Below are 27474 nucleotides of genomic sequence, written 5' to 3'. Positions count from 1 at the left end.
ACCACCAGCCCACTCCAGCCAAAGCCTTGAAGGGACCTGTAAGAGGGCAGCGAGGGGCTGAGTGTCATCGCCGGGCCCAGCATGTGCACTGGGAGCTGCGCCAAGTGCCTGGGGGGCACCCTCATCCCCCTGGCTCTGTTTGGCTTCCTGGCTAACGTCCTGCTGTTTTTCCCTGGAGGAAAAGTGATCGAGGACAACAGCAACCTGTCTGAAGAGGTCTGGTATTTCGGAGGAATATTAGGAAGTGGGGTCTTGGTAAGTAGGGATACTTTCAAATCCCCCTAAAGCAGATTCCCCCTTCTCTTACCCTTTAAAATCAGGCACTTGGTGATCCACAAGATATTTAGAAGCTAACAGAAGCCCAGGCATTGCATGAGGAAAAGAAATGCCTTTATTTCTCCTCTCTGACAAGAACATGTTGATTTACTAAGCAATTAATCCCCAAGCTAAGCTTGGCAGTTCCTATGGGACAGTCAGGTCCCATGAACCAGACTGAAGGCCACATAATTGCTTTATTGCATGATAATGTCAAGAGAATTTTTTAAATAAAATGTAATACTTTTTAAACCACAAAGCAACACACATGTCGGAGCAGCCCTCTCTCACTGAGCTCCAGTGATTTTGTTACTCCTTGCTGCCAGCAGAGTTGGGAACCTCTGGGGTAGAAGTGGGGGGGTCTCGGTTTTTATGATAGTTGAGGACAAGTTCCTCATTCTTGCCCTAACCCCCATCTAAATGGAAAGTCAGGTGCAGTCCTGCCTCACTGAAGCTGAGCTCACTCGGCCGCCTGGAACCCCATCTCCAAGGACACCTATCCACCCTGTGAGCCAGGCTGTGGGTCCCTGCCATCCCCTTTGAGCCCTGAGCCCGACAGGGTGGAGAAGGCTCTTCACCTGTGGGCAGGCCTGGTCCTCCCCTCCCAGCCCCTCTAAAGTGCCTCTCTCTTCCTGGCAGATGATCTTCCCTGCGCTGGTGTTCTTGGGCCTGAAAAACAACAATTGCTGCGGGTGCTGTGGCAGTGAGGGCTGTGGAAAGCGATTCGCGGTGAGTTACCCCCGGGGGAAGCCACCTGAATCACCTCAGGGCGGGTCTCCCTGTGCTGGACAGCACAGGGGTAGAGACGAGCGACCAGTCTCGGCCAGGACTCTGGGGCAGCTGGCCCAGGTAGGAAGCCCTGCTTCTTCCCAATGGCACAAAGGAGCACGGTAATAAATGTTCTGAGTGTCACAGGGGCTAGGACACAGTTTCAGGCTTTGCAGACAGGCAGGGATGTCACAGCTGGAAATCAGGAGTGGTGACGAATGCAGGTTTGGAAGGCAGAAGTGGGGCTGTAGCTCTGCCTCTGCCATAAGAGGCCTTGAGACCAAGGACAAGTGACTTCCTTCCTCTGGCCCTGCGTGGCCCTGTCCTGGGGACTTGGCACAGGACAGATGATCACTTCCTCACAACTCCCTGCATGCCCCGTCTCTACCCACAACCTCGCTACCTCAGAGGCCCAGCACATCCCTGTGTCCCCCAGACTCTGCAGTAGACTTCTGCTTCTGCTCTTGTTTCCGGTCTTGTTGCTGTCTTTGTAGCCGAGCTAGAGAGAGTTCCCTGCGGCCTCCATCTTTGTAAGTGAGGCAGCTACTTTCAGGGCCGGGGAGAAGAAAGCTGGGACACTGGGCCCCATCTTTGCAAATGGGCAAGACACCACACTGCCCTGCCCCTCTCTGCTCATGGTAAAATGAGGAAGCTGGACTGTCAGAACCCCCCAAGCAAGCTCACATGCTACACAGATGTGCTGCGTCTTCGAACACAGGATGTTATTCCCTTCTTGCTTCTCCTTCAAACCTTTTTATTCTATCAAGGACAAATATATTATTTTTTGTTTTTTGTGGTACCAGGGATCGAACTCGGGACGTTGTGCTTGTGAGGCAGGCGGCAGAATCACTGAGCTAAATCCCTGGCCCCCCCAAAATCTTATTTTGATGGAAATAAATTTTTTCTATCTCTAACCCTTCACAATCTCCCCTTCTAACAAAGAAAGAACAAGCTCAGGCTCTGGGAATTCCAGCAACATTATTTAACTGAAATTTAGTAAAATTATGTTTGTATTTGCTAAGGATTGTGGGTTTCTTTCATGATACCGGTATAAGAATAAAATAGAACATTTATTTAAAGAAACATAATAAGCATTCATGCAGCAAAAAAATAAAAATGGTAAACTGGAATTACCGGGGTCCCAAAAAAGCAACTTTTATTTTAACAAGTAAGGTTATGGTTTACACAAAGTGTAAAAGAGAACTACAATTTACTTGGCATAATTAACTTATATATGTTATATTTGATAGATACTTTCATATAATTAATTATAAAGGAAAGGAAGAAATATGACTCATTTCCCCTTGAAATATAATCCCACTCTTCCTCGTGAACCTTTGTAGAATAAGTTGGAGGTGAGAGTTTGAAAAACAAAATTACCAGCTAAGAAATATGGATGAAAAGAAAGAAGAATCGTAGCTTAGAAATCTAGCATTTCATTCTTTGTGCTGAGCAGAAGGCTGAAGACTGACTAGCATAAAACTAAGTTTTTGTTTATTTGTTTGTTTGTGTTTAGGGGCTATTTTATAATCTCAAAGAGACATGAAATAGCTTTCAACATATTATGCAAAACCTTTTTAAAATTAGATTTCAGTGAAATCCAAGAAGAAGGCAGAAAAATCATGTTTTTGCAAACACAGTTGAGCCAGTATGACCCGAAATATTTGGTCATGCTGCAGAAATCTAAGAGACTGGAGAGACTCACAGACAGAAACAGGAGGACTTTATTCAGGGTGCATACCTGGCTCAGATGGCCTAGTGTCCGGAAGCCACAGAGACAGAGAGTCCCTTATATACAGCTCCCAAAACTTCCAGGGGGCCTCTGCCTTGGAAAGAGTTGAGGACAAAACTTCCAAATGCCTGGGCAGTTCCCCTCAAAGGACCAGGTGCACCAGGCTGTAAACCAAGTCACACAGCCACAGCTGCACTGCAAGGGAGAGCCAGCACAAGAGTTCCTCAGATTTATTTTGTTTGTGTTTTGGTCAACTACCAGCTTTTACAAATTGAGAGATAGCACAAAAATTGCCCAGATGTCTTCCCCACGCCAAAAATAAAAACAAAACACTACCCTGACGTGCCTGGGCCCCATTTTGGCACAACAGTGGCCTGGCCTGAGCTGGGCATGGCTGAGCTGCTGGGACGCTTGAAGGCTGCTGCACCCGCTCCAAGTCCAGTTTGCACTCTTTGGTGCTGTGTTCCCTTCTGGTGTGGAAGCTCTGAAGCATCAAGAGAAGATATCTGTGGACATTTGATCAGATGAAAAGAAAAAGGCTACAGTATACCTTGGTTAGGACTCGAATGCTGAAGATGTAAATCATTTTGCAGGTGTTCAGGGCCTTCCCCTTCAGGGACTAAGGGACTCCAGGCTTCTTTGGAGCTCTGCTGAAGTAGGCCCTGTGGGGAGGGAAGGCTGCTTGTGAGGCAAACACCGAGGAGTTCCATATGGCCAGGCTGCGCTCTGCCACCTTCTGTGCGCCTTGCTCTTGCTCACCTCTTTCCTTGCCTGTCTCTCTCCTGGCTTTATGTCCTTCTGGAACATTCCCCAGATGTCAGTTGTACCACTGGCTTCCTCAGGTAGTAAAACCAAGATGTAGGAGATAGGAGAAACAGGATGTGGTGGCTCCAGCGATAAAATGACACAATGAGCTGAAAAGAATCTGGAGTCCACCTAATTCATAGTTTCATGGTGAACCTTAAAAGAAATGAAGACAAGCTCTTCTCTGAGGCCAGCAAGACGGAGCTCATCCCTGGGTCTGCACTCTTCCATATAAATGAGGCTAATTCAGTACCAGGGAAATAAACTCTGGGGCAAAAATAGTGAAAATGGGGTGGTGTTCAAGGAGGACTTTGAAAACTCTGACGTGGCTGTGTCCTCAGATCACAGCCTCTTCTTCCTATCCTGTGGATCGTGAGCTGGGGGTGTAGCTCCTCAGGGAGTAGCCCTGGCTCAATCTCTGGCATGGAAAGAAAAATAAAGAGCTCTCAAGGGCCCAAAGGGACAAAGGGTCAGCTAATTTTATCAACTCATTAATGTCAAAATATATGCTTTAATAATATATTTATGGAGACTTTGGACTTGACTCAAAGGGAGTGCCTTTAAGTATAGGACAAAATAGATAGATAGAGGAGATATTTTCAGGCAGGCAGGCAGACACACACGGGCAGGGCCAGGTTGTTGACGCCCCTTAGAAGTCAATGGGCTGCAGTCAGCATGTCTTCCCTGCCCAGCTCACCAGTGCCCCCTAGCGAGGGCTCTGAAGTGAGCATTTCTGGAGATTCCCTCTGAGAGGCTCTGGAGGCCAAAAACATCGACTCCCTCATCCATCCATCCATCCACTCATTCATTTTCCTTGGAAAAACAGCCAGTGTAAGGAGGGCAGAGATTTAAGAAAAAATATTTTTGAGTGTCTTACTAAGCCACTATATTTCTCAGCGGGGCTCAAACTTGTGATCCTCCAGCTTCAGCCACTGAGAGTGCAGGGGTTACAGGCTTGTCCGCTATGCCTGTATTGTAATATAAAGGCATTTTTTTTTTACAGGCTAGATTTTCTTAAAGAAGAAATTAATGCATGGGACTGTATTTCTTCACTGATTTCTAGCTGTAAAATACTCCCCTATAAAACAGGTCATGACAATGCTTTTCCTAAAGACATTGTAAGCATTGAGGAAAAGCAGTGGAGAGCATTCATGTAAAGGTAGGGGCAAGAAACACCAACTAAGTGCTAGGGGAATCGAGGACATGTAAAGTCCCGAGAAACATTTGCCAGATTAATGAGTAGTCAGGAGGAGTTTCCAGGGATTTCCATACTTTAGCAAGCTCAGTTTTCCCAGTAACCCTTTGAGCTAGGCTTTTTAATTCCTCCTTTTATAAATGGGGAAACCAAGGCTGGTGCAAATGAAGTTCCTGGGCTGCCACCCCTACTCCCCCTTTCCCAAGTCTAGCCAAGGCAGAAAATACAGGACTGTACCGTTAGAGAAAGAAAACCCGGGTACTCTCCATACATCTCTCAGAATGTTATCCATGCCCATCTGAGATCTTTGCCCAGCACATTACCACTGCCAAGTCTCCGAATACTCCTCGAGGTCACTGCCTTCCCTCCCCTTCTCAGCCTTCACTGTCTTCTCCACTTGCTTTGTCCAACATAAATACATAGGTGGCCAAAGACACGTCACAAACGTGACAGAGACGGGATCCGATGTTTTCACAGCCCCCTAGACAGGGAGGCGTGAAGACTGGGAAAGGTGAATTACAAAGCATCTGATCATTGCACTTGCTTATCTTCCATTGCAAGGGAAGCATTTACAGGAGATCTTGGAAATGTATTTCTTCAACAGTTTGAACAGTCTGTGTGTACTGAAAAGGCTTACAAGTACTAGTTGTGTATCTTCAGTTTTCTCCCCAGAGTTTTGCTCTCTGTATTGGTGGAAAGTAAAAGTCTGTGAGAACATGAAAATAAAATTATTGTAATATACTTATAATGTAATTATTATAATATAAATTATTATAATTGTTGTCGATACAATAATATAACATCGATCAAGTGCTTGTTAAGTCATGAGAAATTATTCAAACCTTGGGAATAGGGAAAAGAGATTGCTGGTGCCCAATCAGTAAAATACTGGTCATTATCCAGTAGCTCATCTCCCAAGGGGTTTTCTTGCGAGCGTACCTTTGTTCTTACTACTGATCAGGTTCCTTACATATCATCAGCTCTGTGAGACAGGCCCTCATTATTAAACTTTATTTTACAGAAGGGGGAGTAGACACAGAAGTATTAACTTGCCAAGGTCAGGCTGTCTGCCTGTAACCCATGGGCTTGACCCTCTTACCTTTCATTTTAAGTAGTAAATCACGCCTCTAACACAGAATCTATAAAGCCAGCTCGTGTCCCCGACTCCAAAGTCGGCCAGCACCACTCTGCAGAGATATCCCAGGCCTTTAACTTTTTACTTTAAATAGTATCAGTTTTGGAGTGTCAACTCTAACTCATTCAATGTGCTCTCAATAACTTTTCTTTCCACATAAAACATCTTGTATCATCAAAGCCATGATGAATCAAAGTTATTCCACAGTAGAAACTGACCATCTCTCTAAGTAGTGAATTTGACAATTTTTGAAGGCTTCCCAATGGAAAATCACTTAGGGCACAAGATGAACTCTGCTTGCTGTGGTTCTTCCATTCTGGAAAAGTTATGAGAAATCCGCGTGAGGTATTTATGCTACTTATTTTAAAGTAAGATGTTCCAACTTTGAATTTGAAAACAGAATATATCACTTATAGCTCTATGAAACTGGAGCCTAATGCCGTATTTTCTTCAGATGTCTTATGACATCTCCCTTCTTTTTGACAGTAATTAGAGTCATGAACTCAGTTGCAAACCATACCCAAACTTTTAAAATTTTTACTACCAAAATTTAATTTTTAAAATGTTCTCACTATACTATTGAGGAGGTGAAATGTGGTTGGTCCCATACTGAGGTGTGCTGCACTAGTAACATGCATACAAAATTCATACGAAAAGAAGTATGTTAAATATCTCAGCAATTTTTATACCGATTGTGTGTTAAAAAGATATTTTGGATATGTTAAGTAAAATACTCGTAAAATTAATTTATTTAACTTTTTAAAAATAGTGGTTACTAGGAAATTTTAAATTATGTGTGTGATTAACCTTATAGTTCCATTGAACGGGTCTGATCTGGAAGTGTTTACAGTAGTGACTTTTGTTTGTTGGTTTGTACCCGGGATCGAACTCAGGACCTTGTACTTTCCAGACAGGTGCAGCACAACTGAGCTACATCCCCGACCCTACAGTGGTGACTTTTTTCAGCATGTGATTTTTTTGTTGTTACATATTTACGGCAGATGATGATCACATTCATTGTGTGGAGTTGATACTCATAGATAACACATCTTAATCCTGTTTTCATCCCCTTTCCCTCCCCTTCCCCCCATCCATTTATTGACTCCTTGATAAAGGCAAAATTCATCTTCTCATCATTACTTTCTGTTAAACCAACTTTTCATGCACTCAGCTTAGCCTAAAGTGAGGGTCATTTGCATTTGTACTCACTTTTTATATTGCCAAACACGTGCCGGCTGAAATGTTTCTGGAAATCTTTTCTCAACTGACACGGCAGGACTGACACATGTCAAATTTCTCCTCTCACTATCAGCGAGCCGTTGTGGAAATCCTGGGCTGGCTCAGCTAAAGGAAACTTCTAGATTTGCCCACTCTGCCCCTCTGTTTACCACAGTGGTGCTGAAGGGGCTGAAACCTAGGTCCCTAAGAGACTAAACTGGAAATTCAATTTTCCTTTCTCATTTCAGCATGGAATGGAGCTGTTCCTTTAGCTGAAGAGTGCGGTGGTAACATTAAATGGTTTTTGAGGTTTCTCTATTATTGAAATATAATTTTAAGGTTATTTAACAATCTATTTAATGAAGCTCCTGGTTTTCAAAGGCTTTTAGCCTGTGACCCTTCCTCCACAGAATCCATTTTTCTGTGAGACATGAAAATAGCCCCATATATCCCATGCCAACAAGCGTTTACAGCTGGGTGTGGTGGTATACACCTCTCAGCACTCGGGAGGCTGCAGCAGGAGGATCATCGTGAGTTCAAGTCCTGCCTGGACTACATAGCAAGACCTTGTCTCCAAAACCAATCAACCAATGAACAAAAGAGCAAAACAAAATAAATGTTTACAGAACATTTGAAGACTTGCTCAGAAAGGGAAAGAAATTGCCCTGAGTATAAGATTGTTCTTGCTTTACTGGAATACCCTGGCCATCTCAAGAGTTAGACCAGCTATATCTAAGAGCAATTTTTTTGAAACATAGAGATGACTCAGAGACAGAAAAAGAAAGGAGCCACAGGTCACAAAGTATGTTTTTGCAGTGAGTCCCCCAAAAACCTTACAGGATGCAATGAGATTGGAAAACTCTGCAACTTGCTATAACTACTCTAATGGAAGGAAAAGCTGAATATAAAACTACCTCTTCTCTTCCCAGAAAGAAACTCTCTAGGCTGGGTAAATAGCTCTGAGGTAATTAGTAGTTATAAGGCTCCGGGTCTGATGCCCTCCTACTGAAGTGGGGTGGGGTGGGTTCTCTTAAAAATTTTTCCCAAAACACTGCTTACCTGCATCAATACATAAACTTTCAGTGACATACATACATTTTACATAACAGTCATATAAAATATAAAATAATGTTCTATACTGATTTTGAACTCTATTTCTCCCATTCATTTATTTTGAAGTATATTTGTGTTTCATTGACATAATTTTGTTGCTATTACTAAAGACCCCTTTTGAGTCATGAAGAGTTCCCAATATCACATCTTCTCTTCTTCCAAATAAGTTTGGGCATGTCATTTTTGTATCCAAGTATAATGCTGTCATTGGAATTTTTACTCTTAGCCACAAATATCAATTCCCAAAAGATAAAGGAAATGCAACATCATTCTTCTCATTCATATATATATAATCTCATAACTGTAAACAGTAAGTGCATAAGTGTATTCATTTTTAAATTTTTTTGGTAAAAGGCTTATTAACCAAAATGTTGAGAACTAGGAATGGTGATGTCAACCTTCCTAAAATAATTAACAAATATGTACCAAGAAAAAAAATGTTTTTTAATTCTGGAACCTAACATCGATTTGGCTGTTTCTGACTAATGTCTTCTCTACAAAGCAACTGTTTCAGAACAAAGTATGGAGGTCTGGAGTGCAGCTCAATGGCAGAGTCCTTGCCTAGCACGCACAAGGCCCTGGGTTCTAACCTTACTACTAAAAAGAAAGAGAATAAAAAGGGAGGAGGCAGGAAACAAAAGAAACAAAGAAAGATGGAGGGATTTGAGGAAGTACCCTATTGCCTCATAAATGAAACAAGGACTAAACTATAAGTCAATTTCCTCACTTCTGAGGGACAAATTAAGAGCTTGCAATTTTCCTTATATTCTAGCATACATAGTGTGTCACCTTCTTGGGGTTTCATATCCATTAGCACACAAATATCCTTAAAAGGGCTGGGGATTTAGCTCAGAGTTTCTGCCACCTGCCTCGCAAGTGCAAGGACCCAAGTTTGATCCCTGGTACCAAAATATGTGTGTGTGTGTGTGTGTGTACATATGTGTATATGTGTATATGTATATATGTATGCATGTATATGTATATGTATGGAATGAAACCTGTTTAACTTTACAAAATTCAGGAATTCCCCCAAATTATTCAACTCCATATTTGGTGTCTGGTTGTTTTTTTTAGGTCTTTGTTTTGTTTTGTTTTGGTACCAGGGATCAAATTTGGGACCTTGTGCTTGAGAGGCAAGTGGCGGAACCACTGAGCTAAATCCCCACCTCTTTTGGGGTTTTTTGTTTGTTTGTTTGTGTCCCTCCACACACCAGGAATTAAACAGAAGCCTATGTGCTTACTAGGCAGGTGTGGTGCTGCTGTGTTACGTACGTCCCAGCCTATGTTTTTATTTTTATTTTTGAGACAGTCTTGCTATAAAGTTCAGTCTGGCTTTAAACTCACTATGTAGTCCAGGCTGGCCTTGAACTGTGGCAATCCTCCTGCCTCAGCCTCCCAAATATTGGGATTACAGGCATGTAATCTCACACCCAGCTCTAACTACATGTTCCTTGCAAAAGCGATTGCCTGTTTTAGCATCATAAATTGACCAATTTTTGAATTTACTAACTTAGATCAAATTCACAATTCTTTTGGGCCAGGGATTTAGCTCAGTGGCATTTCGCCTGCTTCACAAGTTGCAAGGTCCTGAGTTTGAGCTCTGGTACCAAAATAACAAAAACAAAATTCACGATTCTTTTGATGGGGAGAATAGATTTAAGATACCACAAACATACAAAATGAGGGGAAAATATTTAAATGACTAATAGGAAATCTTAGTCGTTAAAACCATCCAACAAGTAGTTATCCAGTACCTTTGGATAGAGCAATGCCCTGTCATTAGATAACTCAGCGTTCGTGACTTTGAGGAAGCCGTGCTCTCTTTGAGGAAGACACGAAAAGCTATGCACTGGAGTGCTATGGGCATTGTGCTGTGCTAGAAATTTGTATAACCCAGAGCTCAGCAGGGGTGGATATGCATGGTCAGTACTACGGGAGAGTCAGCCAAGGCTTCAGAAGGCACATGAGGCTAGAACTCGGTCTTGGGAAAGCTGCATCAAGAGGCATTTAGCCGGGGATTGAGCTCAGTGGCACCGCACCTGCCTCGCGTCTACATATGACATGAAAATGAATGTTAGCTAAAGCCAAACTCTAGTATAAATTCCAACCACCAAAGCACAGTCAGGTTCTCTCCACCTCCAAGCTCCAGCTCCCAAATGCACGCCATGGTAATACTATTAATAATGCATGAAGGGGAAAAGGAAAAGTAGCTGATGTTAGGTTACTGCATCTAACTTGCATATTGGCCTTTTTTTTTTATTGAGGTTATTGGTACAATCTAGGTATACAATACAATTACATTCATCATTGGGATTCTGTACCTTTACATAAGAGGTCTTGATTCTCATTTTTCCCCTTGTCCCTGCCCTCCCTTCACCCCATCCTCCTCTCCCCATTTACAAACACTGTATTTCCATTTTTTCAGTTTCTCATATTTTTTCCTCTCCCTTATATCCTTCACCCCCTCCTGCCCTCCCCATTTACAAACACTGTATTTCCATTTTTTCAGTTTCTCATATTTTTTCCTCTCCCTTATTACCTTTCCCTCACCCTTCCCACTTTCCCTACACCTTTAGCCCTTTACTTCCTATTTCACATTATTAATTGTCTCATCAGGATCCTGTGTACTATTATAGTTTTTCACACCAAAGAAACTATTCGGTATTTCAGTTAAAGAAATCTCTGTATGAACATTAAAAATAGGGAATCCTAAAATAAAACTAAAAAGGAAAGTAAAAGAGAAAAGGCGATGATGTAGGATTTAAATAATCCTTAATTCTGGAGATGAAAATGGTCCCCAAACATTTTTAAATTGCTTCTTGCTCTTATAGTCTTATCTTATTCTTTCTTCATTATTTAGAGAATACTTTATTAGTTTCTGTAATCAAACCCATGTAGATATGACCTTACATATTTAGTACGATGTGTTACCCCTGTACACAGGGAAAAAATAAAAAATAAAAATAAAAATAAATTAACATTTCTAGACCACATATTGGCCTTTTTTGTGCCCGTTTTCAAAAACACTCTGAGGATATATTTGTTACACTCATCACACAGAGAAAAGTAGCTAAGCCAAGGTTTGAGAAAGAATCTCTTAACACATAAACCCTTGTATTTCATCTGCAAAGCAGCAGAGGTGATCACTCTTCCATCTTCATTTCCGAAATGATAAATGCTTTCATGCTACCTCTAATTAAGTTCGGAATAAAGATGGCAAAAGTTGTTAACATCTCCAGGCCTAATTTTTCTTTTTAATCTCTAAGTGGGGTCAGCCTCAGTGGACTCCAGCATTACCTGTGCTGCTCACGTTCTGTAATCCCATTTTTATGTTGCCATTGAAAACAGCAAAGATGCCAGTCTAATCAGCATCTTACTAATTAACCTCAGTCGTATAAAAATATTTAGAAAAGCTGGACTTGTTGGGATTGTTCGATCTGAAAGGAGAGGAAACTTTCAGAGGGCAGGAGAGTGGAGAGACAGCACAGTGAGCTTTTTTAAAGGTTGCTGCCACATGGAAGAAAGAGTTTACTGAACTTTTGTGGACTCAAGTGGAGATTGGCAGATGTTTACTCCTCATAAGCATAAGCAGAATCTGCCTTCCAGATAAGATACCATAGCGACAGCCTCAGTGGATAACTGGGCCAGAAATCTTTCAATATTTCTAATCTTAGAATTCTAATCAAGAATCTAACCCTAGATTATTTTATACTATAAGAGAACGGCCTTACGTTTTAGTCCTGTGAAGGAAATGTTACCCTTAATTTGTTTTTTTAAGGTGTTTCAATTATAACCCAACTTCAGTCATCAATGATTAAGTGAAAAGTATATAACGGTAGAGTGAAGGAAAAAAATAATGAGACACAAAAATTCATTCTGGAAGAGTTCACAGGCAGGTCCCACCCACCACAAAGCCTGGCTCCTTTCCTGCCAATTCCCTGCTGTCATCATGGCCAGCAGCAGGCCAGGTGGGTTTGTTGTAACCTCTACACCGTCTCAGAACATGGCCGTCTCTCTTTTCTTGCAGATGTTCACGTCCACAATATTTGCTGTGATTGGATTTGTGGGTGCTGGATACTCATTTGTCATCTCAGCCATCTCCATCAACAAGGGTCCGAAATGTTTCTTGGGCAATGACACATGGACCTACCCCTTCCAGAACGGGTGAGACTTCCCCCAGCAGTGCCACGGCTCCCCACAAGGGCACGGGCAGGTTACTCCCCAAGGCGAGACTGCACACAGTGTCTCATCGTCTTCATCACACGAGGGAGAGCTGGTGCTGTGGAGTGGAGAGAAATTACGCAGCACTCACCTCTAATTGCTCTCTCTTTCCTTTTCTTTTTATGGTATTGCGGATTGAATCCAGGGCCTTGCAAAGCTTGGCAAGCACTTTGCCGTTGCATCTCCAGCCTAATTGCCTTTTGACAGTCGGCAGGAGAAATAACCAAGAGGGCTCCTCACTTAGGAGAAGACTTGTGCCACTGCCACTTGCATCCAAATATTTATTAGCAGCAACGTGAGCCAACCAATAATATTAATACACAGAGTAGTGGCCTCTGTTACAGATCTCATAATAGAAAATGAGAATGGTTACTCACTAACTGGGCTGAAAGACTTGCGCTAACACCCAAATTGACACAATCTGTTAAGGTGCAAATTTACAGAAAATGACATTGAAAATGCTATTGGTTCTTCACGCAAGTTAATGCTATGGGACTCATTGAAATAACATTTCATATGTTCATGGTACTTTATAGGTTGTAACTAATTTTCCTTCCCTCATAAATGTATAAAACCTTATCTCCATAGCAACCCTAAGAGGTAACTGCTCTCTGCAAGGCAAGTTTAACAAGTTTAACTTTCTCAGAATCGCAGGGACAGAGGTAGGGCTCCAACTCAGGCTTCTGCATTGGAGTCACTCTTCCTGTCTTCATATTCCACATCCTTCTGCCCCACGACTGCATCATGCTGAGTGGTAGCCGGTGGTCTCTGGGGCTGTATGACTTAACTGAAATGAAATAAAGTTGCACACTGAATTCCTCAGTCAGGCTAGCAGCCTTCCAAGTACTCACGAGTCACCTGTGGCTTGTAGCAACTGCACTGAGAGTGCAGATTGAGGGCATTTCCGTCCTCACGGGGTTCTGTCCAGCACTGCTGACCTGTAGCTCTGTCCTCAACATGGCCTGGATGGTTCCCTTTGGTTCATCGTTTCTAGCCCTCTGCTTCACACAGTGACTGCTCTTCCCAGGGGCTCAGGAAGTAGGCTTGTTGAGCCTTTCCGCACAAAGCTCAAGGGTCCCCTAAAAGAATCCGGGTGCAGTTGTCCCTCAGTGTCCATGGGGGCTGCTTCTGGGAGCCCCATGGATACCAAAATCTGTAGATGCTCAGGTGGCTTTTATGAAATGGCATAGGTTTCGCACATCACCTGCCTACATCCTTCCAGATGCCTTCAGTCACGCCTAGGCTGTGTATAATATCTAATGCAATGTAAATAGCTGCTGCACTCTACTGCTTGGAGAAAATAAGGAAAAATGTGTACATGTTCAATATAGACACGATTTTTTTTAATCCAACATTGGTCGAATTCACAGATGAGCAACCTGAGGGTACAGGGGTCTAATGGTACGAATTTGAACCCTTGTTTGCTAATTGATAGTGAGATCTGTTGAGAACGGGCTTCCGACAGGGAGGTTCCGATGTGATGCAAGAGCGCCACGTCTTCACAGGTGTTCCACATGAAATCCTCATAGCTAAACAGGACAAGGCCTCTGACAGCCTCACATCCCATGCAGTGGCTCCCAGAGGGATTTACTTTACTGTGGAAAGCCCCCTTGTCCTGCAGGGACAGCTACCCCATGAGGCTGGCTTGCCTGAGCACAGGACTCAGATACCAGAAGGCTGCACCCCTGAGCCCCGCCCCACAGGTGTCTGCAGTGCTGCAGACTGTGTCTTTCTTCAAGGACGCTTTGTTTCCACCAACAGTATCAGCACAGCATTCATCCGATCTTCCTATGTTTTTTGTTATGTGAATAATAATAATAATAATAATAAATAATATTACCCTAGGTGAACTTAGCTCAAATAGAATAAATCTGTGTTCAGTACAAGGAGGGAGAAAGGAAACTAGGCAGGTGCCAAGAACCCTGCCACAGCAGGACAGTGGTCTTAGGGGTCCCCCGAGGAGCACCGCAGTCTCCCCTTCCACACCCGGCCCTGCTGGGGGGGAGGTGGCAAGTGCCCAAGGTCAGGAGGGAGACTGCTGGCGTATGGTCCCACGGGACATGCCAGTTTGAGGGGAAGACAGAAAACCACTCCTGAAAGAACTATGAGTTTGTCCTGGGGAGGTGAGCGTTCATTCACATCACACACAGCCCTGCCACACTCCGGGAGAGGTGCTTTCACCTGTGCTACTCCCCTGCTCACTGCAGCAACTATTTGACACTTTAACAGTGTCAAATAATAAAGCTTTATGAGTAAGAACAGAATAAGTAAGCCTTGGAGACTAGCAGAACATTTCAAAATTCCCCCCTCACAGGGCCAGGGATTTAGCTCAGTGGTACTGCCACGTGCCTCGAAAGCACAAGGTCCCTAGTTCGATCCCCTCTCTGCTCACTGTGATAATTATCACACGAACCAAAAGACAGAGGTGGCTGCTGTACCGTGAGCAGTGGCTGGTTCAAGTGACATGGACAGATCTTCACTTCCGTGGTTGGGCACCACCCTCCCTGCACCCCAGAGCCAGAGCTGAGTGGTGAGAGCGCTTTCACTGCAGTGTGTGTGAAATCAAAACCCAGAACTAAACCTAATGGAATGTTCTGCCCGCACTCTCCCTGAACACTGCCTGCATTTGCATTGCAAGATTACTAGTCAGCAGGGAATACCATAAACTTCCTGTGATCCTGCGCTCCGGAGCTAAAGCCACATCAGGGCAGCCCTGGATTGCAGCTTGTGTCCCCGCTTGCAGGAGGCACGAAACACTTTGCCATTGTTAGGAACCAGTTTTGACTTTGGCCAACTTAGGATGCAGTCACACCTGTGCCACATGCCGGTGATGAGATCCTGGCCAGCCGAAGAGTCCAACTCTTGGGTCCTTCTTATGTGAAACAGGTCAGAGGAAGCCGTACCTCACGGGCTCAGGTGAGAGTGAAATAACGTGATGCACGTGAAGCATTCGGTGCAGAGATTCCTGCCGCCTGCTTGATAAACACGCAGCCTTTTAATTCATTGCTGTGAATATTTGGAAAGGATTTCATTATTATGCATTAGAACTTTCGACAGTGTTTTGCTTTCAAGATGATATCGTGTCTCAATTTCAATCCTTCCAACCCCGCGGCGCAAGAAGGTTCAAGGAGAATAATCACTTCACCCTGATACACATAACCCTCAACTGACGTGCTGCTTTACATGGTGTAAATATCACAAACACATCATATCTCGAATATACGAAAGGGATATAAGTACTTACACGGAGCTTGCGTGGTGGGTAAGAGCGCTGGCGTGGGACTTAGGTCACCGCCAGCCACTCCACTTCGCAGCCTCAACGTCCTGTGTTCGGCCCCGCCGAGGATCCCCCGAAGGCGGCTGCGACGCGGTCCCTGCTCCAGGGAAGGGGCGCAACCTGGTAGTGTTGAGAAGGGTGATGCAAGGCCACCGGCCCAGTGCCCCACAGAGTGCAGCGAGCCTGCCGGAGGGCAGGAGGGGGGCCGGGAATTCTCCGGGCGGAGGGTGGGCGACCACCTGCTCTTCCTCCCTTTCCTCTCTGCGGCCTTTGCTGCAGGAAGAGGGGGCCTGGGAAGCCCAAGGGGGCGCGGTGCTGCTGCAGCCCAGGCGGAAGCACGTCTGGAACCACCGGATGTTGTAGAAGCAGTGGCACGGGTTTAACCTGCCTCGGCTCTCCCGGCCTCGCAGAACGTGGTGAGCCACCAGGTCCACGGGCAATGAAGGCCTCCGCACACTAGTGCGGGAGAGCGGGACTCGGAAGTGAAGCCGCACGCGATACAGGGTCTCTGAGGATCCTGGCACCTCAGAGTGAGAAGCAGAAAAGAAAATCCTGAGGACAGATAACAGAGGCAGTTTGTGGGGTGAGGGGCAGCCACAGAAATGGAAGGCACAGGAGTTTACCAGGAATCCAGTTTCTAAACTCCCCGCCCCCATGAGCGGTTCGCCAATCCCACCAGCAGGGGGCGCGGTAGCCCCACCACTGTACAAACTCTCCAGAGACTGATCTGCCAATTGTGTCATTTTAGGATCTTTTCTTTATACAGTGTGTCTGGGAAATATTACATTATATTGTTATGATCTTTTCCAATCACCAGGTTTTAAATTGTGAAGATAGGAAGGAGTACATGTAAAATGCAAAGCAAAGATGAGTGATGTAAAATTTAAAAAGTACTAAGAACACCACGCTCTTTTGATTAGACCAGACTGTCATTTCTTACATGAAATAATGACAGTGCTAGCACTGATTGAGCACTTTTACACGCTGGGCACTGTCCTAGCACTTTATTGATATTTACTCAGGTAACTCTCCCCATAACCCTGAGATGAGATAGGTCCAAGGTCACACAACTGACAAGTTGCTAGAAGCTGTGCACTTCTACAGAGGAAAATCGACGGTATAAAGAATGTGCTACTTCTGCGGAGAAAGATGCTGGTCGCTTCATTTCCTTTCTTTCTTCTTAGTCTATGAAACCCCAAGGCATCTTCATCATTTTGAACAGTTTCCAAAATCTTAATTTAGAATGTCTTCAAATAAGAGTGTACCGGCGCAGACAGGAATTCTTCAGAAACAGGGGTTATCAAAAGGATCTGAAAGCAATAAATGAAGATTACTTCAGTAGGAGAGTTTCCCAAAGAGGCCCTGAAAGTGGGGAACATTATAGAGAAAGAGGAAGAGACCGATTCGTAATTTTAAGCGTGTAAGCAGGACTCATAACAACCCACAGGACCTTGCCCATTTCACTGCCATTTTTGTCTCCAGGAGAGCACATTTAGCATTTCTCCTTCAAGGCGCATTGTTTTCTAATGCAGCGAACTTGTTTTATGTACATATAATAAAATAGAAACATCTTACAGTTTTTCCTCTTTAGAAAATATATGTACTAAGGCAGTAGATTTTTTTTCTTAGAAGGAAAGTTTAATCTTCTTTTGTGTGGATTGCTACATATAAACAAAAATACAGTTGAGCCAGGCTCACAATCGTGTTCAAAGTGACCCTTCCCTTTAGTTATCCTACCTGGCTTCAGCTGGCTGTGAAACTTGCCAAAGAATTTGCTGAAAATTGAAATTTTCAGGGTGAAGGCTGTTGATATCTGCAGTTTTAACGCTGTGTTCTTCATTTTTCTGCCCCATCATAGATGGTGAATTTATATATCTTCTTAGCTCACAAAAATGGGTCTGTCACCTCCTACCTGTGTGACTCGGAGCAAGTCATTTAAACTCTTTTTGCTTCACTTTCCTTATCTGTGGAATAGAAGGGAAAAAAACATAAGTTTCTGTAAAAGATGAATGAATATGTAAAAAGTGTCTAGAATATGGTCTGGTACATAAAATGTACTCAATAAAAGTTAGGTTTTGTTTTCTCATTCTACTTTGGGGTACTTTCTCATGGAACTCGTCTGGGGATGGAAAGTATTTCACAAGAAGAATAATTGCGGTGATTTTGTAGTCTGGGCACTTGCATAATTTTTATGAATGCCTCCTTTCTCCCCATCACCGACAGGGATTATCTCAGTGACCAAGCCTTGTGGAACATGTGCAAAGGGCCCCCTGATGTGGTTCCCTGGAATCTGACCCTCTTCTCCATCCTGCTGGTCATAGGAGGAATCCAGATGATTCTGTGTGCTGTCCAGGTGATCAATGGTCTCCTGGGCACCCTCTGTGGAGAATGCCAAGGAGGCTGCTGTGGGGTAAGTTAGGTCTTTGTCATTTCTGCTCATCATCAAGGAGGCTGCATCAGTCCCCATGGGTGCTTGTGGATGAGGGCGGTGAGGGTGACAGGATGCAGAAAACTCAGTCCGGCTGGAGACCACAGTCATCCCATCGGTCAGCTCAGGGAACAGGCGCTGCACGACTGTGTGTTAACGCCCAGGCTGGCACTGACCGCTGCCTGCCATCTGGCCAGGGGGCTCAGTCCCGGGGAAAGAGGACTTCACCTACATTGGTATTTCTATGAAGACCCACAGAAAATGCACATTCACCATATGGGCTCATTGCCAGGAGTAGCGCGTTCTGATCTGGCCTGCGTGGCTGCATGTCCTCAGGTGAATAAAACGTACCAAGTCAAAACCTACACTATGATTTCAGATACAGAAAGGAGAAGTGGTTCTTTTGTTTGGTACCAGGGATCGAACTCACAACCTTGTGTTTGCAAGGCAAGCGTGGTGCCACTGAGCTAAATCTCCAAGAAATGGTTCTTACAGAACAGAAAAACAGGCAGTCACTCAAGACTTAGTCTTTAAATATCATCATAAATATCAATGTCAAAACATAAAAATTAAAAATAAGCAAAGGCAGTAAGAAGGTTTGAGTATTTTGACCAATGACCAAATTATATGAGGAATTATTCACACATGCTCAAATTTACTAAAAAGCACAAAGAAGAAAAAACTGAGTAAAACTTGTTTGTTCTCTAACTGGAGATTTACGAACATAAAGATCTCTGTACTTATGCTAGTACTTTAAATGATTCAAATAATTTTTTACACTTAAGCATGACAGCTCGAATATTAATTGTGTGCATATGCATACATGTGCAGAAATAGATAAAGATATTCAATTGGAAAGTGTCCCTCCCTTCCTTTGCCTTTACCCCCGCAATTCTCTCCGCTCTTTCCACGCCTAGCTGTATGATTTCCTCTGTATCCTTCCAGAGCAGTGATGGCGAACCTTTTAGAGCTTTCAAAGGTAACGAGCAGCCCGCTGTGGCACACGTGCCATAGGTTTGCCACTCCTATCCTTGAGTATCTTTATTATTTTTTTCTTCCTATTTTCCCCTGACTTGTAATTATTTTGAAAATGTTTATGAGTTAGTGTCATTTGAAAAGAGCAGAATATAAACATTATATGTGACATAAAATTATAAAAGTAAGAAATAAAAAAGCACTATGAATAGAAAAAAGAAAAACTAAAGGAAATCCAATCAAAATGTTAAACAATGGTTGTTTCTTTGGATGAAGACTCTTTTCTTCCCTGTAGACTGTAATATACAAAAACATTTTAGTAATCAAATATTGCTCCAAAAATATAAATAAGCCTCCCAAATCCACAATGAAATGTACTTAATACAAATAGATTTTACTGCCTATGGAATTTTTATTTTATACATTTTCAACCGTATTGAAAACTTTTTTTTATCTCTATACATAATCCAAGGTGGGGAAGATTACTAGTTAGTAACCACTAAAATTATTTTTATGATGCAGTTAAGAATATGGAGCATTTCCCGGGATTTAGCCACAACTGCCTTGTCAGCGCAAGGTCCTGAGTTCAATCCCTGGTACTGCAAAAAAAAGAATATTGAAAATTTAGGGCAGGGAATATGTATAGCTCAGTGGTAGAGTGCTTGTCGAGCATGTGTGAGGCCTTGAGTTTGATCCCCCAGCACTATAGGGAAAAGAATACTGAGCCTTTAAATTTTGTAATTGTTTCAAAATGAATTAACGCTTGCTAAATTAGCTATGCAGAGTCATATGTTTTAGCTGGGTGATAAATTTTTCTTTACAAATTGATTGAAAATGTGATTGCCTTTTAAATAGATGTAAGAATTTACTAAATCTAAGGATTATCTGTCCATGTTAAAATGCACCCATATTTCAGGGATCTCAGTGAGTGGAACACTCTGTAGAAGAAAGACTGCCCAAGGGCACCAGAGAATTGCAGATGGTGAACATTTGCCACCAGAATTCCCTTCCTTTTCCTCCTCCTCTTCTCTTTCTCCTTCCTCTCCTTCTCCTCTTCCTCCTCCTCCTCCTTTTTTTTTTTCTGTTTCTTTTTTTTTGGGGGGACCGGGGATCGAACTCGTATCCTTGCACTTGCAAGGCAGGTGGCGGCATCACTGAGCCGAGTCCTCGGCCCGCTGCGCCTTCTCCCTCTCCCTCTCCCTCTCCCCCTTGCCCTGCCCGTTCTCCTGCTCCTTCTTCTCCTCTTTCCCTGTACCCACCCCAACTCTTTATTTTGAAAACTTCAAATCCACATAAAAATTGAAGGGAAAATACATGTCCCACCTGAATATTTTCCTAAATGGGAACACGCCTGAAAGTACAAGTTGGTGGCCTGGTTGGACAGCCAGCTGTGTGATCTTGGACAAGTCAGTAGTAAACTGGGTGTTACTGTCACATCCTCCAGTTACTGAGCGGCGATCACTGCATTCATTTCAACACTTAGAAGGCTCAGTAAATGCTGCTGATTGTTAGTATGAAAATCAGAACCGCGGCACAGCCTCAAGAAAAAGAGCCATCTCTGGCTCCTGGGTTCAAATACTGGATCCTCTACATACTGTATTTGTTGTGACTTTCAGCACAACACTTCTGTCTGTGTCTCTAACCAAAATTATGTTTAATAATAGATAATGCAAAAGAAAATGAAGTTTCAGTCCCATAACCTAAAGACATAAAGACAGTTGGAAACTCTTAAATGAAGTCAGGAAAGTCCAGAGAGCATTCAGTAGGTGAACCAATAAGGGTCAGGCGTAACCAGCAGCGAGAGGGGTGATGGATGGGGAGGAGAAAGAATTGAAGAAATGACATCATCATTCATTCTTCTTTTTCTCTTTCTGTTCTCTAGGCAGAAAGACCAGTCTAAACCTCTGCAGTGAGCTGCTCTAAACCTGCAACATTTGGAAAGGTGTTAGACTCAGTTTCCCTGCTTAGACTGTTCATTCTCATCTGCACCCCCACTGACAAAGCTTAGGGAAAGCGCAGCTATCCCTTCTCCTGACAGCCGGTTTATTTTCAAATAAAAAGTAGATTCAATTTTTGATTTATAAGTTTCTCAAATTAGCTCCTGTTTAGAGTTTAAGAACAAGTTCAAAGTCAATTTTCCATGTTTTTTTTTTTTCTTAAGAGTGTCAAATGTATGAAGTTACGTATCCTGCCAGACTGCTTCTTTGTATATAAAGATGTTTATATCTTTGGAAGCTTTACTAAAGTCAAGGGAGGAAAATGAATTAAAAATGAGAAACTAATTTTTTCCAGATTTATAGGAAAGGGATGATTAATGTATCATAAATGATTTTTATGTAATGCTTTTTTTTTTTTGCTAATTTGAGTTACTACTTATGAATAGCTTTTTGCTAGGCTTCCCTCATGTATATTAAATTGAAATTTGAATTCAGAGATAATGTAATAAAGATTAGATGTCATTGAAGGAGGCCCAGGAGCAAAAGGTTGAATGGATAATGCCTTTAATCATTTTAGAAATGCTTTCTTTGACCAAACGAAAATGTTTCTAAAAAGTTGATTTGAATGTTACTTTTGCAGTCTTTTTCCAGGATTAAGACAATAAGTAATATTAATTCTCGGTGTGACATTAGGACACTAACTAGTTTTATGTGTCAGAAATTAAAATGAAAACCAACCCATTTGATTGATTTTAGGCTCAAACCTAAATCCAGCTTCAGGATCCTGGAAAAATACTTTTCTCAGCCTTAGTTTCCTCATCTGTAAAACAACTGTTAAAAGACAGTGATTCAGGAAATTCCGAAGTCACCCAAGAAGGAAACAAAGACTTGGGGTACCGTAATCTTGACCTAATGAACAATCTGGAGGGTCTTGGAGAGAATCGTGTACCGGAGAGGTTCCCCTTCTGCACCCTTCGAGCTGACAGGCTGCACGCTGAAAGTGGGGATACTCGTGGTATCAATAAAACATTAGTGATCGCCTACTGCTTGCTCTCCACTGATGGCTGGGCACTGAAGACACAGAGAGCACCTCGCTATGATTTTATTCTCATTGTAATACAAAGATAAGAACTCTGTGAGATGAGAGATCACATCCGGACCTGACATTTAATAGGCAGAAGGGAGATAGACAGGCAAACAGGACTTTAAAATGTTGGTGGTAAAGTACAAATACACACAAAAAACACATACACACACGTGTGCGCACGTGGAAGTTGGTCTCGACTCTCTGAATACTTCTCACAGGAGTGGCCAACTATGTGTTGCTTAGTGAGTGTGTGACAAATTTTACTGCTCTTTGGGCTACAAGTTTGGTTTGAGGCAAGGACAGAATCCAATTCAACTCTGATTCAATTCTACTCCCCAAGGGCCTGACATGGGGCCCAATGCACCGTAGCTGAAAATCTGCTCTGTGAACACGGGGGCCGGGCTCCTCTGACTGAGGTGGTGTTCTTGGTCATAGGAAGCCTTCGGAAATGAGTAGAAAAAACAAGTAGGAAGCTTGGGTCCCTGTGACAAGCGGAAGATGGGGCGGGAGTGATCTCAGCACACTCTGTTCGTAGTGCAGTGGTCTTCGCTATAGCTGCATTTGATTGCTAACCCTGGGACACCCCTCCTTCATTTGGAGAACACAAGGCCCAGCGGCTGCTTGAATGGGGGAAGGAAGACAGGAAATGTCAGGAAGAAAAAATAAATAAAATCTAAATTATCTCAAAATATTATGTTAGCTACATACACGTAACACCCTGATGGACCTGAGCTATTAGTGGTGATAAAGGGGACAGAAAAGAAATACATTTTATTTATTTATTTATTTATTTTAATAATTGTATTTATGTATGTATTTATTTGGTACCAGGAATCGAACTCAGGACCTTGTGCTTGCAAGGCAGGCGGCGGCATCACTGAACTAAATCCCCAGCCCAAAATACATTTATATTTGATCCAAACGTATCAGGTGCACACACACACACACACACACACACACACACACACAGGGCAAACAAGCTGTTGTAATTAAGTGTCAGACAAAGTAAATACAGGCGACGTGGCTCTTCTCCCACAGCTGGAGCCCAGTGTCTGCCTAGGAACTGAGGGCAGCTCTGCACAGAACAGCTTAGGACCCTGGAGAATGTCCAGAAGGAGCACGAGACAGGTGGTCACACAGGGCGCCCGGAGACAGACACCACCATTCTTTAGTCTACAAAACCCACCCGGGGGCGCCAGCAGGAGCGAAGACTCCGGCTTATTCTCACAGAACAAAGCGAAATCCAGTTTGGTCACTGAGTCACGGAATAGCTGTCTAGGCACAACTCCTGAGACACAGGAGAAAACATTCTAGAGTAATCCACGGGGCTAATCATCCAACAGGCGGGACGGGACACACATATCAGGAAGGGAGGCTGGCAGAGACGGAGACAGAGAAGGAGGGAAGGAAAACAAAAAGAGTTAAACGAGTAGGTCCAGGACGTCGAGCAATGAGTGGGAGGACCGCTGAGACCGCACCCAGGGAGGGATACTTGCTTATCTGCAAAATGACTTCATCTTGTATTAGGAGCATTCATAGGCTGATCTTGACGTTAACCCAATGAATCAGTCAGAGCTCAGCTGTCTACCAATCACAGGCAGCCACGCACATACGTCTGCTGCAAGGGCTTGGCTGGGAACCGGCTAACTGTTGGAACTACGGAGCAGGCTCTGTGAGGCTGTTGGCTCCGTGTCTTGAGCTGGAGATTGAAATCACAGGGCGGGCAGGCAGCGGCGATCACACTTGGGTTGGAGAAAAACACCATCAAGTTGAACCTACCAGCAGGAGCTGGGGCCTATGGCGACAGGCTGAAACTCTCAGTCTGTGTCACCTCTGACCTCGATGACGGGTCCTGCAGCAGCAGACGCACCGTCTGGCCTGCAGTAAGGAGCTGAGGAAGGATCTGGGGATGGTGAGGCGGCGGGCCAGGCGCAGCCTGTGTCCCTGGTGTGATGAGTGGTCAGGGACGCTGCTGCTTGCACTGCTCTGCGGAGAACTGGAGAACCCGCTGGGCTGCCCCCCAACAAGTGCTGGGGGGCGTTGCAGACCTGCAGTGCAGCAGAGCCAAGCTAACACGTTCCAAACCCACCACACCAAACGTGGGAAGGGAAGGGCCTTTCGGTCTCCTTGCATGTGGGCACGTGTTAATCTCCGTCAGGGTTTTCAACCTCTACACCACTGACAGCCCTGCCCTGTGTGTGCTGGAGTGACTGCTCTCCTCTGGTCAGATCCCCGAAAGGCCCTTCCTTTCCTGTGGATGAGAACTCCTTGAGCTGCAGAACAGCCTCATCCGTGTTTGGGACCCAGATCTAGCACATAGAAAGTGTTCACTAAACGGGACATTATTACTGTTATGGTAATATGGATACATTGCTCCACTCAAAAGGAAAAGAAAAAACCTACTCTCGAGCATTTGGAATCAAGCAATTACGATAAAAATAACCCAAAACTTTGGTGAGTGATATACATGAGTAATTCTGCTCAATCTGCAAAACTGACCGAGGGCTCACACTTGCCCATTCCTTCCTCTCTGCTTCCTAGTTGCTATGGTTTCGACCTAGAAAGTCCCCAGAGGGTTCATGAGTTCCGAGGGGAGGCCTGGGGAAGGTGATCGGGCTGTGGGGCGCTAAACTCAGCAGCAGATCAATCCACAGAGAATCCACACTGGTGTGTTATTAGGCGGTGGGTTCGTCAGGAGAGGTGGGTCATGGAGGTGACCTGGAAGGCTCTCTGTCCCTGCTCGGCTCTTTCCTCCTCTCGCTCTGCCCCCTAGCGGCCATGGGCAGAGCAGCTGTCCTCTGGCCACACCTGCTGTGTGCTTTTTCCTGCTTTGGCATCAGCTGACCACACAACCATGAACTGCAAACATAAACTGAAATAAACTCCTGTTTTAGGTTGTGGGTATCAGATATTTTGGCCCAGCAACAAGGAAAGTGACCGAGACACTAGTCTTGACCTAACTTTAGCTAAGCTTCCTTCCTCCTCCACTCCCCTGAACTCTGCTAGCCTCCAAACCTGAGCCAAGCTTCCCATCTGCGGATCGGGAGCTGAGTGAGCCCAGTCAGCTGCATTATGTGTCAGGCCTGATCACGCCGAGCCTCCCTCTTGCTTTTAACTTCTCATTCTGGCCAAGGTCTGCTTGCTTCTCCTCCTAGAAGAAAAGCCAGCCAGGTATCGTGGTGCATGCCTATAATCCCAGCATTCTGGGAGGCTGGGGCAGGAGAATTGCAGGTTCAAGCCCAGCCTGAGCACCTGAGTGACATAGGGACTACCTATCTCAAAATAAAAATTAAAAAGGAGGTAGGGATATAACTCAGTGTAAAGGCCCTGAGTTCAATCCCTGGGACCATTGGAAAAAAGAAACAGACATCTTTTCTCTGTGTGCGTGTGTGTGTGTGTGTGTTTGACATAAGTAACTTATGAGACATACAGGATACAGACATGGATGGTCTGCACGCCCAGACCTTCTGCCACTGTGCCACACACAGTAGTGACTCTAAAAGTGTCTAGGACAGGAAGCTTTGTAATGCTGATGTCAAGTTCTTATATAGAACTGAAAATGATAAAAATGTTACCTTTAAAATGTCCTAAACTGTACTGCTCATTAGTTCACGGTTATCTAAACGAGTGAGATTGTCAATGAAAATATTATCAAAATCATTATCTTTATACAGCCCCTCGACGCACCTACCCCTAAGGTGCCACACAGCACCCTCTCCCACCCGACTGCCTGGTCGTGGGCTGTTGACCACACAGTTCTACCTTCCATGCGCAAAAAGTCCAGAATGCAGAGGCCAATTTCTAGCGCCCTCAGGGCTGCAAAGGTCGGTGCTTCAGCTCTCTGCCTGCAGGACAGGCTTACCTGCTCCCATCTTCCCCACCACCCCATCCAGAGCTGGCGCCGCTCAGTTCTTACTGTAGCGCAGACGCTGTTATTCACATGCACCGAAAGCATTTAACAGCTACACCCTCAAGAGTAGCCATGCTGCTATCACCCTTATTTGGAAACTGGGGCATGAAATACTGAGGCACGGTTGAGGTAGTTCGTGGCAGAGCAGCATTAAACTTGGGACAGCCAGGAAAGGTTAAGATTATTCTCAAAACATCTCAATTTTCACCTGAGCTCGGTGAAAATAGAAAATAGCAGCAAGCGCTGGGAATGTTGGACCTGAGAAGCTGAAAAGTCCGGAGGGGAAAGTCCTGAGAGCTGAGGCCAATGCCTTGCAGCTAAGTTGCCATGATGTGGTTACTGTTACATCCTTGTTTCTGGCCTTGTAGGCTTCTTGGGGGAGCCTGCATGTTGCTCTCAGCATGGGGCACTTCTGGGAGCAGGGAGGGAGACCTGGGAGCTGACTGTGACGCTCAATGACCAGAGAGCCTTGGAAAAGCCTCTCCCTCTGTCCAGAGGCCTCAGTTTCCTCCTGGTAAGTGAGAGCCGTGAGCTAGGCTGTTGCCAAGTTCCTCTCTGTCGCTGTCCTGCTTTGGTTTGGGGTTGTCAGAAGTACCCTGGACATTACAACTCAGGTCTACATAGTTTAGCCCCTTGGAAGAGTGGGATTTCCCACCCAGAAGCCACAGCTGGATGGACACTCAGGCTGGCAAGAGGATAAACATGTTGGTCAAAATCCAGCTAAGCAAAATCCAATGTCCATTCCACGCCCCACCTCAAAGGCACGCATTTAACAGGGAGAAGCCCAGGCATCAGGGTGGTTTTGTTGCTGATGCTGTTTTTGCTTTGCTTTGATTTTCTTTTCCTTGCTTTGTTTAACTCACGCAGGCAGGTTTTCAAACTGCTCTGAAATGTTCTCAAACTTGAGTCCTGGATGACTTGCTAAAATAGTGTTGGTTCTCACCCCAAAGTTTCTGATTGTGTAGGCTTGGAGGTGAGTATTTCTAGGAAGTTCCCTACAAATGTCAATGCCGTTAGCCCTGAGTCCAAACTTTGAGAACTTCAGAAATGTTTCACCCACCAAAGTGGTATCTATGGTCAGATGAGTAATTTGTCCTTGCCCTGGGGAGAAAGTTCACTCAATCCTTATTGTAGTGAATATTTATGAACCCATAATGAGGCTGCAGTCAGGCTAGGAGATCCGTCACACGTGTTCACACCTAGAACATCAGAGATCTCCTGGGGTTTTGTTACTTTATTTTCTATCTCTCTTAGAACAGTGGAAGGAGAAGCAAACATAGGGTGGTTTTTAAAATTAAATGGATAGAAGGGAATGACTCCCTCAACTTAATTTCTCATTTTACTACTTTGAAAGTGTTT

General features: G+C 44.2%; 1 protein-coding gene and 1 long non-coding RNA gene across 3 annotated transcripts; one reads left to right on the top strand and one right to left on the bottom strand.

The window, feature by feature from the left end:
• Tm4sf4 (transmembrane 4 L six family member 4) lies at positions 1-22161 on the top strand. Its single transcript, XM_010625293.3, has 5 exons — positions 1-255; positions 955-1044; positions 12308-12444; positions 18002-18188; positions 21064-22161. The coding sequence occupies exons 1-5, from the start codon at positions 82-84 to the stop codon at positions 21079-21081; spliced, it is 606 nt and encodes a 201-aa protein (XP_010623595.1). The 5' UTR covers positions 1-81; the 3' UTR covers positions 21082-22161.
• LOC117284459 lies at positions 2222-16004 on the bottom strand. Of its 2 annotated transcripts, none has more exons than XR_004515555.1 (3): positions 15746-16004; positions 15314-15507; positions 2222-5520 (listed from the first exon to the last, which is right to left on the bottom strand). It is a non-coding gene; the product is annotated as an uncharacterized LOC117284459 (long non-coding RNA). The 2 variants fall into 2 exon arrangements; XR_004515556.1 differs by lacking the exon at positions 15314-15507 and adding an exon at positions 6168-6265.
• Positions 22162-27474: the final 5313 nt, after the last annotated feature.

The sequence above is a fragment of the Fukomys damarensis genome, unplaced genomic scaffold (assembly GCF_012274545.1).
Source record: "Fukomys damarensis isolate Sample0158 unplaced genomic scaffold, DMR_v1.0_HiC HiC_scaffold_37, whole genome shotgun sequence".
Classification (NCBI taxonomy): Eukaryota; Metazoa; Chordata; class Mammalia; order Rodentia; family Bathyergidae; genus Fukomys; species Fukomys damarensis.
This window is presented reverse-complemented; position numbering and strand designations above follow the sequence as displayed.